At 36.9% G+C, this 16,430-nt stretch overlaps 1 protein-coding gene across 1 annotated transcript; it reads left to right on the top strand.

Annotated features, from left to right (window-relative positions):
* Nucleotide 1: 1 nt before the first annotated feature.
* Nucleotides 2–10,435, top strand: pdcd10a (programmed cell death 10a). The gene is made up of 8 exons (XM_079621342.1): nt 2–126; nt 3,820–3,988; nt 5,682–5,735; nt 6,502–6,619; nt 7,216–7,342; nt 8,437–8,515; nt 8,685–8,767; nt 9,878–10,435. Exons 2-8 carry the CDS (start codon nt 3,899–3,901, stop codon nt 9,957–9,959), a joined length of 633 nt encoding a protein of 210 aa, XP_079477468.1. The 5' UTR covers nt 2–126; nt 3,820–3,898; the 3' UTR covers nt 9,960–10,435.
* The last annotated feature ends 5,995 nt before the right edge of the window (nt 10,436–16,430 follow it).

Here is a 16,430-nt window from a genome sequence, read left to right as displayed (position 1 = left end):
TAGATTGGTCATGCAGAAAACTTCCGTCTTTAGCGAGCGATTCCAATCCACACAGAAAGGAAAATATTCAAAAGAGTTACCGAGCTCATCGGCAGTCAAATAAACATCATTACGAGCTTCACACAGGTAGGAGAGGCTGAAAACACACTTTTAAATTTAATTTGGAATTACCGATGTTCGTTTAGCTTCGGTTTCTATGAAAGTAATTTATATTGGGACTAGCAGTCACCTAGCTAACAGAGACTTTAGCAATCCAGCTAATCAGAGCCTCACAATAGACCAGTAAGTAAGAAAAGTAACGATGTTTAAATTTGATTTATGTTGTTATACAAGGCCAGGAAGCCCATCTCAGATCAGTATTAACCAGGCCCACAAGTTCTAATGGAGAGTAAATCAGGTTTGAAGACAGTAAAAGCAGGCCTGCTGAATACTGGAAGAAAATATAGCAGCTAATAGGAATTTACTCAATCAGGTTTAGAATGACACAGTTTAAATATTACATTTGCTTTGGTATTATACTAATCATTCATACGAATCAGGTTAGATGGCTGTTTTAACGTCACAAATGTTGAAACTTTGATATCCTGGATCTGTTTCAGACCAGACGTTAGAATCAAGCTGTTACAGTGTATCACACAGTTCAGATAAATATGATGACGTCACATTTGGGTGTAAACCTGAAATAGCTTGACAGCTTAAATCATTCGGTAGAATCTGTTTTGAAGCCATTATCCACTTATGTAAGAGTCCGATATAGTTCCCGTTGATAAAGTGGGAGAAAAATAGCTGGATTGATTAAATTGAAGTGAAGGTGACCTATCATATTATATCAAATAATTATTGTATATATTTTTAATTCTGAGGGTCCTTGTATTGGCGGAGAATCACTGGTTCTGTGAAAGCTGGAAAAACTTGCTCTAGAGCGACATTAACTGACCAATATTTGTCAGTTTAAAAATGCCTGAGTGAAAGAACAAGTGATTTTTAATCACATTACAAGAAAAGCGTTTTTTGGTGGTGCATTTGCTGAAAAACAGCAGGGAAATGACTGATGTTGAATGACTGCTGAGTGTTTGTGTTGATTTATTACTGTAATAAGCATTAAGAGTTGATTTGTGACAGCTAGCCTGCATCATATTGAAAAACCATTAGCCTATGTTTTAAAAACAATCAAGCATAGTATGATGAATTCTGATTTTAGAAATTTAAAGACCGTATTTATAATAAGCTCAGTTAATATTGTGACTCGGTATTAAAATTAAGTGAATCAACAAAATACTTTTAATATTTACTCAAAATTACAACAGTGCAATAATCACAACTCAGATTACCTATTGTCATGCATATCTGCATTATTCCATATTGTGGCGGTTCAATAATTGGCAGAACTTTCCCTCACTTGGCTGTGAGTGTTGTTTACTTTTAATCTTCAATGCATTATCCGGTAAAAATGTAGTATAGGTGGATCTGATTCAGGATTCACCTGTGTTAGGGTGTTACCCATTTCAGTGCCAAGGTCAGACTCTGACTAGAGACACTATAGGAATCAGGTGTTGGTTGGCCTTTGTCAAGAGGAAAAAGGTGAGTCATTATAATGCATGCAACCTGGCAACCATGTTTTATAAGAGGAGTGCTGGTATTTTCAACCATTAAGTGAAGCAACGGCCTGCTCTGTGTGATGGACGTCACTGCTATCCCTATGAATGTCACCCAGATAAGGCCACCTCCCATAGCGGGGCCAAAGGCCTTCCGATCAGGTGGGAATGACTCACGGCCTCCTGTCCATTAGCCTGAATCGGCGGCATTGAGATAAGCGTGCCTCACTTTCAATGGTTTGTAAAGTTCCTTGTAGCTTGAGAGGAACTGTGACCTTCTGCAGATAACAAGAAGCGCTATTGTTTCACACGTGTTGGGTGAAGGAATACAAACTTTGGCGTGTTGTTGTAGACTTTGAGAAGAAATAGTCACTTAAGGCCTGTTCCACACTCCAAGTACGATAACTATAACGCTAACTAATAATCATTCAAATACTTGTCAATGATGACAATGCATGCAATGTTGTTGGAATACATTTTAGAATGTTTTTTTTTATTTTTATCCCCAGCTGATGAACTATATAACATGCCAATCAGAATCCACTCAACTTTTAAAGCTTGAGCATTTAAAGTGGCAGATGGCATAACTGCAGCACACGTGTGTAACATTATCATACGTTGTTGGGGATTTGTAGGGCCGCCCCCAGACTAACGATTTTTCTAGTCGAGCAGTAGTTCATTTAAGCCATTAGTCGACCAATCGCACGCTTATTAATTACTTAAATATATACTCTGGGGCGGAATATATGTCTATTCCAATCCGCACACAAGTGCACGCATAAGCATCGTAATGATTATGAATGTGTCTGAAAAAATTATAATGAGACATTTTAATTGTTAATTAGTAAACTATTGTTTTCTGAGTCCGTGTCGGCTGCAAAGATGAAGTTGACGATGCTCGGCATCTCTGCCGTAAAGTGAATGCGCCTATAGAGAGAAATGCAGCTTTCATACGGATTACATAAGCAGAGAGTATTTGTTTTCCATTTGAATTGGTTCATTTAAAACTACACATTTCAAGCTTTCTATCTATCTCTTAATAGAAATGTCTGTGAGGCAAGTAGCCTGAGTAATATACACTGAGTTTCGGTTCATTTTTGTGACTCGCTCCAGTTCATGGAGACCGAGACAGGAGAAAGTGCATCCTGTTTGTTTTCTTTATTTAACAAAAGCACAACTATTTGTTGTTATTGTGAGTTTACACATACAAGTATTTCCTTTACAGTTTTGAATGATGTCTTATGTATGACCAAAACTGACCGAGTATTTTAAGTTTACCAGGAAAATGCAGTAAGCACGCTAATGCTTTAGCTTCCACGCTGCGAACTCTTGGATATGCGCAGCAATTTCACCTAATAATAGCGCACATTTATCTATGTTTACATTAGAGCGAGCAGCCAAGTTACTTACATGGTTTAAATAAGCCATATTTGAGGTCGATGGATGATAGGAGAACGTTTGGATTTCCTGTCCGACATACTGTAATTACCACACGGACCCGCCGGTAATGATCGACACTTCCTGTGGAATTTAGTTTTCTGCGATTAACCGACTAATACAATTTTGGTCGACTAGCCCTATTCGGATAGGATTCGTTTTACAAGGGTAGATGGATTAATGCAATTTAACACATCTGTAATATTAATGTCAAATTCACACGGGATAAGAAAACAACAGAAAACAGGATAGTGCTGCTGCCTGAGTGTTTCTAATACAATGGCTGAGTGAGTGACAGCAGATTAGACTTCATTCTTTCTTCTGCTGTCATGGATTTTTTCTTTTGCTATTGGGGCAAATGGGACTGCAAAAGTTATAATTGTTGTATTTCCCATTCACCACTATAGAAGTGGCGACTTCTGCTTCTGAGAACTCTGGAAATGTGAAAAGGTTCCATTTGTTGAATTTCATTATGTCTACTTAAGATGTTCCTTGTGTTGTCTTTGGGCCGTACAACCTGAGAAGGATAATTCAAAATCTAACATTATCATCATAAAGTCATGGGCGCACCGTCCAGGAAATAGCCTTTATTTTTCTTACACTGGCCACGTGTCTCATACCTTTAATCTTAAGGGGCCCAAATCGCCTAAATCTCACCGAAAACTTGGCGCTTTCCCATGGCTATCACGTCTACCTTTGAACGCAGGTTGAAAATGTCATTTCCTTACTTGTGAAATGGAATCCCGCTACCCTTTTATAATCTCTTCCTCATTGGTGCCCCTTTCAGAGATCGTCTGGGCCCCCCTCATCGCGAGCCCCCCAGGAGTGAATGACGCTCCCCCCGTCTCTTCCGCGCCCTGACGAGGATGACAATGGAAGAGATGAAGAATGAAGCAGACGCAAACTCGATGGTATCCATGACTCTCTACGCCGTGATGTACCCTGTCTTCAATGAGGTATGGTGGTTTGCCTCCAGTAGGAGAGAGTTCAGTTATGGTTTTGTTGACGCAGACTGAAGTTCAGGTTTAGGAGATGCAAATGATGCACACCCACATGCTCAGGAAGGTCTGAGGTAGTGGAGTCACCTATTTTATACCACTTCTAGTTCTGGTTGAACTAGTGTTATTTAACAGACAAGTTGGAGTTGCTGAAGTTGTTATCTGGCTAGCCATTCTTAATATATATTTTAATGTTTTTAAAATAAAATGAAAAAAGTTTTCATTAGTTCATATTTTAGAATCCATTTTACTTAAGATGATAACTGGGGGTTTTATAACTAAATGAAAGGAACTTTGCTAACTTAGCTTTTTAATTACATTTTCTAGCAGTCAATCTATCTTTTTTAAACACATTTTTAGTAATTGTTGTAGACACAAGTGAGTTAGTCTATAATAATCTCTTCTACAATGCCTAGTTCATTTCAGCTTATAGTTTCATTAGTATGGATCTTTTCAGTTATTAAAATGTTAAAAATGATTCACAGTGGTGTCCCCTGAAGTTCCTGTGACATTTTATGGTTTTTGTTGTTGTTGTTTTAAGTTAAATATTAAATATAGCTGTCTTTCCATTGTTTCCAAATATAAGTTGTATAAGGATTTTTTGTTGTTGTAATTCAATGGATTGAGATGGTTAGGCCTACAAAATTAATTTATTTCAAGCTGCGTTGTTTGTAACTTAAGTAACATTTCGTTTTGTCAATTTTTTATATATAATATTACTGTGTCCACATTCCAAGAAATGTACCGTTTAAAAGTTTGGGGTTAGTAATATTTGTATTTCTATGTTTTTGAAAGAAGTCTCTTATGCTCACCAAGGCTGCATTTATTTAATCAAATACAGTAAAAACTGTAAAATTATATATGTTTTCTATTTGAATTTATTTAAAAAAATGTTTTATTATTATTTAAGCTGAATTTCAGCATAATCAATACTCCAGTCTTCAGTCAGTGTCACATGATCCTTCAGAAATCATTCTAATATGCTAATTTACTGCTTAAGAAACATTTTATTATCATTATAAATGTTAAAAACGGTTGTGCTGCTTAATATTTTTGCATAAACTGATCTTTTTTTTAGGATTCTTTGAAGAAAGTTCAAAAGAACAGCATATTGCATACTTTGCTGCATGATACATTGTAATTTGAGTTACATTTTGGAGTTGTATTTACTGTTATGTTGTAATATATTCTTTAGTTTATCATCAAAAATATAAGTCAATAGAATATGGTTGAACATACTATGCTGGACTGAATTTCTTTGAACATACTTTTGGTGATTTTTCTTTCTTCAAGAAGAGCAACGGAGTATTGTCTTAAATCTAACCATTAAAGTTGTCCCTTTTTTATAACTAAATATGCACACTGACTCAATAACATTGGTTTACAATGGAACGTTAAGCATGTCGTAAATAATCTTTACACTCTGTTATGAGCAGAGTTAAGACAAAACACATGCTTTTTGCAGAGTCTTCATGTGCTGCTGTGGATTCATCATGTCTCTTTAATTAGAGGCAAAATCTACACCCACTACCAACTATATTTCTATTTTAATGTGGTGATAATGGCTATGTATAATGTATGCGACACTAAAACCAAACAACCTGCTTTATCTGGCAGTAAATTAAGGTGTGTGTGTGTGTGTGTTTTACAGCTGGAGAGTGTAAATCTGTCTGCAGCACAGACTCTGAGAGCAGCTTTCATAAAGGTGAGTAAACATGCCGGGATTCTGTCATTACCTGACCGCCAAAACCCTGCTCTCTTCAGCTTGCTTTTCTTTTCATATATTTAATTGGTCAGAAATCTTCTTCAGACCATCTGAAATTTATCTACATCAAGGTGAAATTAGAAATATGAACCCCCATGAATTTTGTTCATCATTCATGTAATATACCTGACTGCTGATTTTACATTGAATTGTCAGCAACTTTGCCTGTCCTGATACAAACTGTGCTGATAGGCTTAGGCATTGTCATAACAGAGGACATTTGCATATAAAGATTATACATTTTAAACAAACAGTAGCAAAACGGCCAGTTTAATTCTAAATTCTAAAGTTGGACATGAGTTGGTTTTGGTGCAAGTAACCTTGACTAACACAACATATAAGTAGACCACAGGGAGGGGGGGGGGGAGGGGGGGTTTCTAAATTTCAGCAAAAAAATCTGGTGCAGACTGCTTTTGCCGTCTCAGCAGCACCATTTCTGCTCATGGCTTCGTAAAATTGTTGTGTAACCGTCATATACATTAATGTTGGAAGACATTCATTAATCATGAAAGCATTTTGACATGTTTATCTTTTCCTGATAGTAATATACTGTACATCGATTGATTTGTCTTTAAGTTTGAATATAATAATAGTTTGATATGTTGAACAAATTATGAAACTCTTATTAAAACAAATGATTTATTTATTTCAAAAATGCTATGTTTGTGGTTGTTTTGGACTGATTTGTGCTCTTTATTTTGTCCAGGCAGAGAAGGAGAACCCTGGACTGACCCAGGATATTATCATGAAAATTCTGGAGAAGAAGAACGTGGAGATCAACTTCACAGAGTCTTTATTACGCATGGCTGCCGACGATGTTGAGGGTGTGTATGAGTATGAGGAGAAAAACAAGCTTGTATGGTTTGCAATGCAAATTCTTGTTAACGTTGCAGCCTCGTGCCTCTAGGGGGAGCTGTTTCCCCATGAATTAAAACGGTATTGGCACTAATGTATTTCCCCTCATAATTAAATTTCTTCCTTTTTGCAAGTGTTTTTGACATGCTCCGATGTATTCTGCTAATGAATGCACAGAAACGCACTGGGTTTCTGGCTAATGCCCATTTTTGTTGATTTGAAATGTAAAGAATACTAAATGTGCCTCCAAATTTAATCCAAGCCCATTGTAAAATCCTTTGTTTTGCGCTTCCTACTGTAATCTATCCTTGTATACTTTGTGTTTGTCAGGTGCCTGACTGTGTTTACATGATAATATATAAGTTTCCGCATTGCTATAGAGCATTTAAGATTTCAGCATTTGTTCAGTAGCATGTATGGTCTCAATGCAGACGGTTGACGATCGTGATTGGCCGTTAAAAGTTCTGTCTTTAAGTGCATCACATTTTAATGACGGGTCATTAGAATTCAACTGTTGTTGCCATGGTAACTGAGTGTTTCTTGTGGGCGTGTTCTTCGTGTGCAGAGTACATGATTGACAGGCCCGAGCGGGAGTTCCAGGACCTGAATGAAAGAGCTCGCGCACTGAAACAGATCCTCAGCAAAATCCCTGATGAAATCAATGACCGAGTCCGTTTCCTGCAGACAATCAAGTGAGAACATATTCATGCGCACATTCACACACAAATAATAACAATAAAAAAATTCACTTGGCCCTTTTTCCCCACTTGCGTCATGCCTTTCGTATCATTACGTCAGTCTTTACTTGCACACTTGCCCTGACAGTTTCTTTTTGAAGTATTTATTTAATATTTAAAGAAATGTCTGGCTCATGTTTCACTCTCAAATCAAAAGAAAAAAAAGGACATTTTTGATATTATAAAATGAAGTCTGTTTTCTAAGAGCAGTTAGATCTGTTTTCTTTTTCCTTCTTTCTTTTGATTTGAGGGTGGATTTTTTTTTTTTTTTTTTTTCAGACAGATTTCAGCCAGTTTTAAAATGTACGAATTTTTGACAGTTGTAACTTGTGTGTAAAAAGCATTACGGTAACTCTTTCCCTGCCAGCGCTTTTGAAAAGTTGTCAGCAAGCGCCAGCCTTTTTGATCATTTTCTAAAAAGTTTCATGACCCCCAGAATATTTTGTTGTATAAATATCCGAACATGTGATATTTCAAAAGAAAGCCTCTGATTTGCATTCTTTTTTGAATCAACACTTGAATTTGGAGTAAGTTTCATTTTAAAAAAAGCAACAGTGTGAGCAAAAAGCTGAGAGAAACACATTTTTGTCAAAGACTACATCCAGATCGGATTCAGAATGATGATCAAAAGTCCATCAACACCCCTAATGCTTGCTTCCTGGGTCGACATTTGATTCAGTAACATTAGGCAGTTTTGATTTATCTGTGGCTTAATGTTGATGATCGTGTTATTTTACGTATGCATCTGCTTACATGTGATCTCGCTTGTTTCTACATCTTCCTTGCTTGTGTGTTTTGTGTTTTGATCAAGAGGTTCAGTCCTCTTTCAGAAGATGTGTAGTAGCGCCCCCTACATTATAACAGTGAAAATATGGAAAGTCTGAAAATTCTGTCAATGGCGGGGAAAGAGTTAACAGTAAAATATTAAGTATTCACCACCATTACTTTCCCCACTGAAGGTCATAAATATGACTGGTGAGTGGAAAAGGTCACATGAGTGAGACATTGATACAATTATGTCTGAACATTTGTTTAATTGGTGTCCACAGAGATATAGCCAGTGCTATAAAAGAACTACTGGACACAGTGAACAACGTCTTTAAGAAATACCAGTACCAGAACAGAAGGGTGAGTGACCACACACACACACACACACACACACACACACACACACACACACACACACACACACACACACACACACACACACACACACACAGTCATTATTAGATCGATGCAGCCAGTATACTGTCTCACTTACTGAAGGAAGGAATAAAAATGGCTTTGTGTTTTCCAGGCTCTTGAGCATCAGAAGAAAGAGTTTGTGAAACACTCAAAAAGCTTCAGCGACACTCTGAAAACATACTTCAAAGACGGAAAGTATGGAAGTTTTAAGAATCACCCATTATTCTCACTGCAGATCACTTTTATTTTTTTTTGCCAAAGTTTTTATTCTCCCCCATATAAATGTATAATGGTTAGTTCTTGGCTTGAATCTTGTTATCTTTTGTGCTTCCATCAGAGCATGCCATTATATTTAACACAACAAAGAACTAGTCATTTGAAAATTAAATAACGGTAATATACATCGATGAACTTGTTACAGTACTTCGGATTTTATCAGACAAGCAGTGTTGCAGTTCCAATGATCTTTTAGGAATGAAATTAAATTAAATTACATCGTAATGTTTGATCATTTTAATTAAATGTATAGTGATAGCTATGATTAATAGTGAATTGTTTTAGCATAATTAATTATTGCGTAGCATTTAATATTATTCTCCATAAAATGCATGGAGAAATGTGGCATATTAAGTGAAAAAATATAAGTACTCTCCCTGTAGACGTGTGATATGCATTTTACAAAAAATATTAAAAAGTTTGGGGTCAGTAAGATTTATTCTAAATATTTTTGAATGTCTCTTTTGCTCACCAAGGCTGCATTTATTTGATCAAATGCAGTAAAAAAGTAATATTGTGTAATATTAATGTGTAATTGTTTTCTATTTGAATACATTTTATTAATGCGATTCATTCCTGTGATGCAAAGCTGAATTTTCAGCATCATTACATCATTACAGTCTTCAGTGTCACATGATCCTTCAGAAATCATTCTAATGTGCTCATTTCAGTCTCAACATTTCTATGTTTAATATTATCAATGTTGAAAAAAGTTGCCCTGCTTAATATTTTTTGGAACCTGTGATAATTTTTTTGGCAGGATTCGTTGAATAGAAAGTTCAAAAGAACAGCATTTACAAAATAGAAAGCTTGTAACGTTATAAATATCTTTACTGTCACTATTGATCATTTGAATCTATTCTAAAAGTAATCTACTGACTGCACATGTTTAAACAGCAGTACACCTTATTAGCACTGCGTTTTGGAAATGACATTAGGGTGTTGCTGCATAACATTTGTAATTTCACCTGTAACATTGATATGTGTTCAGATCTAATTGTATGTCTTCCTTCTCCACATTTCTTCCAGGGCAATAAACGTGTTTGCCAGTGCCAACCGGCTCATCCACCAAACCAACTTGATACTGCAGACCTTCAAAACTGTCGCGTAGGAGTTGTAGAAGTGTTTTTTTTTTTTTTTAATAACCTTTATATGAACAATGTAAAAAACAACAACTTTGGACTGTAATTTATGATTCGTTTCTCCTGGCAGTAACACTTAAGGCAGGATGGCTCCTATTATGGTTTCTAACCCCATCTAAATCTAATCTAATCTTCATGAGCTGGAGTGACCGTCCAGTTTTTCTCATATCCTGAGCTTTACAGTCACACTATCGCTGTGGAGACTCTCTCGCTTGCTTTCTCCCTCTCTCTCGCTTCCGAAGTGTTTTTGTTCTGTCCGGTCAGTCCAAGAGAAAGCCAAATGCCTGGGGGCCTTAACGGTGATGGACACGGGGTGTTCCAGACGTGCTTGTAAATGCTGGGGTTTAGCTGTCTCCTCTGATGCTTTGAACTTGAATGAGAGATGTATATTTAATAGATATTTGGTAACAGAATTGTTCAAATAAACAGCACATGTCAAACACAAGTTGATTGGATTTGTTCTATTTTTTCTGACCTCATTTCACAATAGCTAAGGCTCATACTTTTGGTTAAAATCGCAAGACCCCTAACCTCAAGTATTAAACTTAAGGTGCACATAAATGATACTTTAGTCATGCTAATACTTTGGAAGTATAAAAATATGTATGGGAAAAAACTGACATGGGCATGCACTAATTTTATATTTGACCTTTCTGAGCTAATTTTGAATGACATTTAACCGTACTTGGCACAATGCATTTTAGGATTGGCATCTCCACGGTGAATTTTGGATCTGGCGTGCATATAATATTTTGAAATGCTCCCTGAATGGTAAATAATCAGTTTTATGTGATGTATTTCTAGACCAAGAAATAAGACACATTTTTTTATGGAAAAAATAATAACTTTTTGCTTATTAGTATGGTTGAAGGTCAGCAGCAAATACTTTGGTTAATAAAGCGAGATAAAATACATAAAGTATGTTTGTGTACTTTGACATTTAATTATTGCAGGTTTGCGTATTATTCCGAGTTAGCTTTTCACAGTTTTGATTTATTTTGAGGAATACTGAATCTGTCTTTGTGCGAGTGAGTTATGTAAACGCATGCTCACATTTAATCTAAAAACTACAATAACATCATGTTTACACTGCGCACACAACGCCTCCGCACTTACTCCCGATTTCTCTCAACATGAAGACAACAGCGGTGTCAGTCAATCAAAGGAAAAAGTCATTTAGATATTTTGTTGTAAATTTAAGAGCATCTCAGCTCCTTGAGAACGTATAAAGGGCACCTATAGATTCTCCAAAGACATTCTTCTTTCAACCCTAAATGGTCCAACAAAGTTATTTTTTATAGTGTGTTTCTTCCTTCCCTTAATTCTGCTAATAATTTAAAATCATTTTGTTTAAAGGATGCCTAGGTTCTCCAAACAAATGTTTCTGCCAAGTTTCAATCTGAACACCATCAATGGTCCCTCAAGTTATTTTTTCATGTATATTTCTTCCTTCCCTGTATGCTTATTGATGAGACCTTCAGAGGTTCCCCAAAGGATTCCATCATTGTGGCATTCTGAGAAATCCCAAATGGGCCATCAGCTTATGTTTTCATGTTTATTGTGTTGCTTCCTTCCTTTTATGATTATTGCTACCTTGAGAACTAGCTTTGAAATGATACCATACATTAAGATGGCTTTGTTTTGTAGTTCCCATTTGATCTTCGGTTCCGAGAAAAGTGTTTGGCGCAATGTATTTTAATAAAAACAACTTCCAAAACTATAACACAAGAGATTCATTGTAAGCCAATACTTGCACTGATCTGGAATATGTGTGAATATATTTTAGAAGTACTGTATGCTTTTAGTCTCCTGCAGTGGAACAGTTTCTCTTAAGGTTCTTCCTTCCATCATAGCCAGACTGCAGTGTATCAGGATCTTACAACCATCCCTTATTCACAGCATGTCCTAATGTTTCTCCTCAGGTGTTCTCCCTATTGCTGTAATGCATAATGCATGTTCTCCCTGTATGAACTCTAGGCTCCATGTCCCAGAGCAACTTCCTCCCTCACCACTGCACTTTGATTGACAGGGCCGAAACCATGGAGACCGCAAGTGTTTGGAATGTCTCCTGACTGCAGAGGACCTTGTGAACGGGCCAAGGCTCTTGTTGTGAGAGGGAATATTTTAACGTGAGCGGCAGAGCTTTTGAAGTCCACTTTGATGGAGCATTTCTGAGTTTTAAAGCTGTCTATTCCAGCTCAGAATGCATTAGGTGGCTTTAGGTGATGTCTGATCTCAGCGTCTACTGAATCTTGTATGTGTAAAACTTTTAACTTAGATTTTGGCAGTGCAGATCATTTTTGAAACCTGCATTGCAGTTTGAGGTTCCACCAATCTTCTAAATAAACAACACAAGGTAAACCAGATTTACAAATGATTACCGGTAAGTTCTTTCCTGTAGCTCAAACTGTAGGGCGTTGGCGCTAGCAACGCCAAGGTCATGGGTTCGGTTCCCAGGGAAAGCAAGAACTGAAAAAATGTAAAATGTGTTCCTTGAATGCAATGTAAGTCGCTTTAGATAAAAGTGTCTGCCAAATGCATAAATGTAAATGTAAAGTTGAGCTCACAGAGGAGGCTAATTTACTTTTGGGCAAAATATTTTAGAATTATTGTCAACTCACTAAAATATTTGTCTTCTTCTTAAATGTTTCATTGTGATGATCAACAATGATTAGTTAAATTCCATTGTCAATGTACTCTGTATTGTACAATGGACAAAAGCTTCCTAAATTACTCTTCAGCCAATTTTTTGTCTCCATAGAAGTCATAAAATAGTAATACATTATCAGTAAGGCTATATTTTGTACAATAAACCAAGATTATATTGCAATTATTGTTTAATCTCGAACTAATGTTTGTGACCACAACATTGCATTACAAATAAATCAACCTAGATAAAGTTTACTTCTACCTAAACTAAGAGATTAATGCCTTTGCAAGCATTTTAAAGTATATGCATTAAAAATATATGGTATCATACTCAAGTTTTATGCAATATGTAACAGTCATGTCCTTCCTTTTTATCCATGAAGGGTTCTTGGAAAAGTTTGAAGATCCCAAAAATGGAACATTGTACATTCTTAAGGACTCTATTTTACGGTCTTGTGTTTGTTTAGCAGATTAATGGGATTTTTTTTAGGTCGCTGCCCATTCTTTATTCTTTGGTGTTTAGACTGGTTATCACTGAAATACTGATTTCTCTGACTCACAGTGGACGTTTTGAAGATTCTCAAGTTACAGGAGTTGAAACCATGATTTGGAATATGACTATTTCAGGTAAGCTCCAACCCGACATAATTCTACTTCCTGTGTGTCACTTTGAGAAGTTCCTGTTATTTTTGCAGAGAGCCGCAGGTAATGAACACATCACTGTCCAAGTGTCTAAATATATTACGACGTGTCACGCCAACTCACGTTTAGGCGGACGGGGAGTTTGAAGGACGCCACATCTCGCATCGCTGGCGCTCTGCACTTCCCGCATATCAATTAATATGCAAATAAGTGGCGCTTTACTCAAGGCAATCAAGTAGATGCCTCACTGGCTTTTTTTTCTTTTCTTTTCTTTTATGTCTTTTTGATGTCACACCCAATGAGTTTCAACAGGGCAATTAGGAGTTTTAACGCCTCACTAATATGAAAGATCATGTTGTCGCTCTTGCTCCTGTATAAGCACACATACATGCCCTCCTATCGAATTATATAAGGAGCGCTCGTCACTGATAACAACGCTTTTCATGATAAAGTCCCTCGAGCGATTGCTCACTTTAGTGTGTCGTAGCTGTCAGCACTTCCTTTTGCCTCTGGATTTGGCCTTGTCATCAAAAATGTGCTGGGGTTATGCCCTGTTGCCTCATGGGATATCGCCCTCTATTTTCTTGCAACATGTAAATTAGTTGTTAACTCCTTTTACTGACTTCATTTGACTTTCCTTTCAGTTCTTGTTTCATTTTGTTTAACGGCAGACCTTTCTCAGCTTGAGGAAATCACAGCCCGAGGTGTTTACTTGCCGGGGAGAAATATTTTCCGGGGTTTTTCTGTAGATATTATTGACAGACATGCACAACAAGAAGTCGACAGTGAGTATCTTGGGACTGTAGCCTGAAGCCACGATGCAAACGCTCTGATGCAAGCTGTTATCGTTATTTGTCATCGTTACAGTAAGGGACCGTAACTCAGTTCTTGATATGCGTCTCACACTGTGAAGAAGACAATTTGTGTTCGTCTCTTCGTGTGTGGGTACTTTTGACTTTTGAAATATAGTCAGAGGAATGATGGAAAGAATGGAATTTTAAATAAACAAGAAGAAAACAAACCGAGGGAACACAACGAAACATGAAAAAGACTGGTTAATTGAAAATTGTGGGGTGCTTTATCTCTGGAGCTGTGGGCGGGATCCTTTTTGAAGTCTCACCTCCTTGGGGAATCGTCTAGTGTTCGGGATTAGACACGCAGCATGTCTCAGTGTCTGTGGAGTCCCAATCCTGTTGGCTCTCTGGCCCGATAGATGCTATTTCCCGTAATCCCTCAGTAGCTCTTGAGTATACAGCATCAGCGTTTGATTTTCTTTATTTGGAGCGTTTGTTGGTTATATGCACGTCCTAATTTCATGATTTAACATCAATATGATTATCTGTTTATCTGATTATCTGACCTTATTCGGGTGGGAAAGGCAATATCACAATATACTCTGGGTTCGGCCCAAAATCTCAGGTAGTCAGTGTTTTTTTTTTTTTTAATGAGTGCGAAGAAATGCATGTACTGCCAGTGCATCAGATGAAGAGATTGAAAAGTTCATAAAAAAATGACTGCAGCTCGCTTCAGACAGAGATTCAGGAGGAAAAGAGAGGGCCAAAAGCAAACAATTTCTACCTAAGGTGTGTTCCAAATGTTTATCAGAGTTACCATTCATGTTATCAGTATGAGATTTCTAAGATCTATCTGACTAATAATTTGTGTCATTTTCTGTTCCCCTTTTTGTCTCTCTTTCTGTCAATATGTCCCTCTTTTAGGGTACACTTACTTGAGGTGGCTCCTAAAGTTTTCTTTCTTTCTTTTACTTTTTGGTTGTTCTTATAAAGTTGTTTATGTTTCAAATAAATTAGCATACCACTCATATTTTTGTTGACTCATTTTTAATTGGGTGAAAATTAGCAAAATGGATGTTTTGAGGTAGAAGGTGGGGTTAATTTGACAAAACCCTATAGTTGACATTTTTTGTGGCTTACAAGGACACTGTAAACGGACAAAATAGATAGCCTATATTTTTAAAGTTGGATGTAAGGATTTTATGGTAACTATCATTTTGTGGAAAAACAAATTATTCAAAGCTCTGGTTTTATAGACACACATACACACATTTTAGAAGTTGTACTGAACACACAAATTCTTTTTAAAATTCTGTATTGAGTAAGTGCAAGTATTTTTTTTAATTTAGCAAAGACTAGTAGCCAACCATTTTTGCCCACGTCATTGTGGCCCAGTGTCGGCTCAGTTTCAGTTTTTGTCCAAAGGCGAAGTGAGAAGGAGGGAAAAACAACGAGGAAGATGACAGAACCGAGAGATGCTGACAGAGGGAATGTGACGAACTGAATAGGTGATAGGGAGGAGGAGGCGTCAAACAGAAGCGTGAGAAAGAGCAAAGTTTTAAACCAACGGTGAAAATGACACGTTAGAGGAAAGGTTTGGGCTTTGCTGAAGAAAATTTCCTGTCAAGTTTTTATTTTTAACACAATCAACACTTGAATGTTTTAGGCTACGATGTGTGTGTGTCGTATGTTGGTGGTTTGATCTCTTACCCCGTTTCCGGTGGGGTTATTTAGCGCATTTTCAGCTGGAGCAAGTTATACATAGACATCGTTGAAATCTTCTCAAAGATTCAGGAATGATTTCATGAAACTCTCCTTCGACAGCACACTCTTCTCCGTGGTCGTGTCACCTGTGTCCTGTACAGTTCTGTGTTCAGACAGGAGGGGGCAGTGTGGAGCTGCGCATCATATTCCGCACTTGTTTACATGCTCAAACCTTTGTGATGATTGAGTGAATTGTACCGCATTTCATTGGATTAAATGTTTACATAATGATTTAGAGTGTTTAAGCATCACGGTAACTTTTTAAATAAAATGCTATTCAAAAATCAAAAGCTGAAAATGAGATTTCTTTAATAGACATTTTATAGGCACGTCTGAGATTAAAGAGAGATCAACTAGCCTAGTTTTCATTTGAGTCTGTTTAAGCAAAATACAATGATCCAACCTAATCTCACAACACCCTTAGAGGTTCAGAAGAGATCTCAAATTGTGCTCGGATTTGCCATGACACAAACGTCCGCAGCAGTGATATTTTAGTATCATTCATAGGCTAGGTATTTTTTTTATTTGATTTTTTTATGGCTTTAGTTTTAGTAAATGATTACCCTGGCCTGTAGTCAAAATGCAAAGATC

The sequence above is a fragment of the Phoxinus phoxinus genome (assembly GCF_949152265.1).
Source record: "Phoxinus phoxinus genome assembly, chromosome: 8".
NCBI lineage: Eukaryota > Metazoa > Chordata > Actinopteri > Cypriniformes > Leuciscidae > Phoxinus > Phoxinus phoxinus.
The sequence above is the reverse complement of the archived record's forward strand: the minus strand, read 5'-3'. Positions and strand labels throughout refer to the sequence as shown.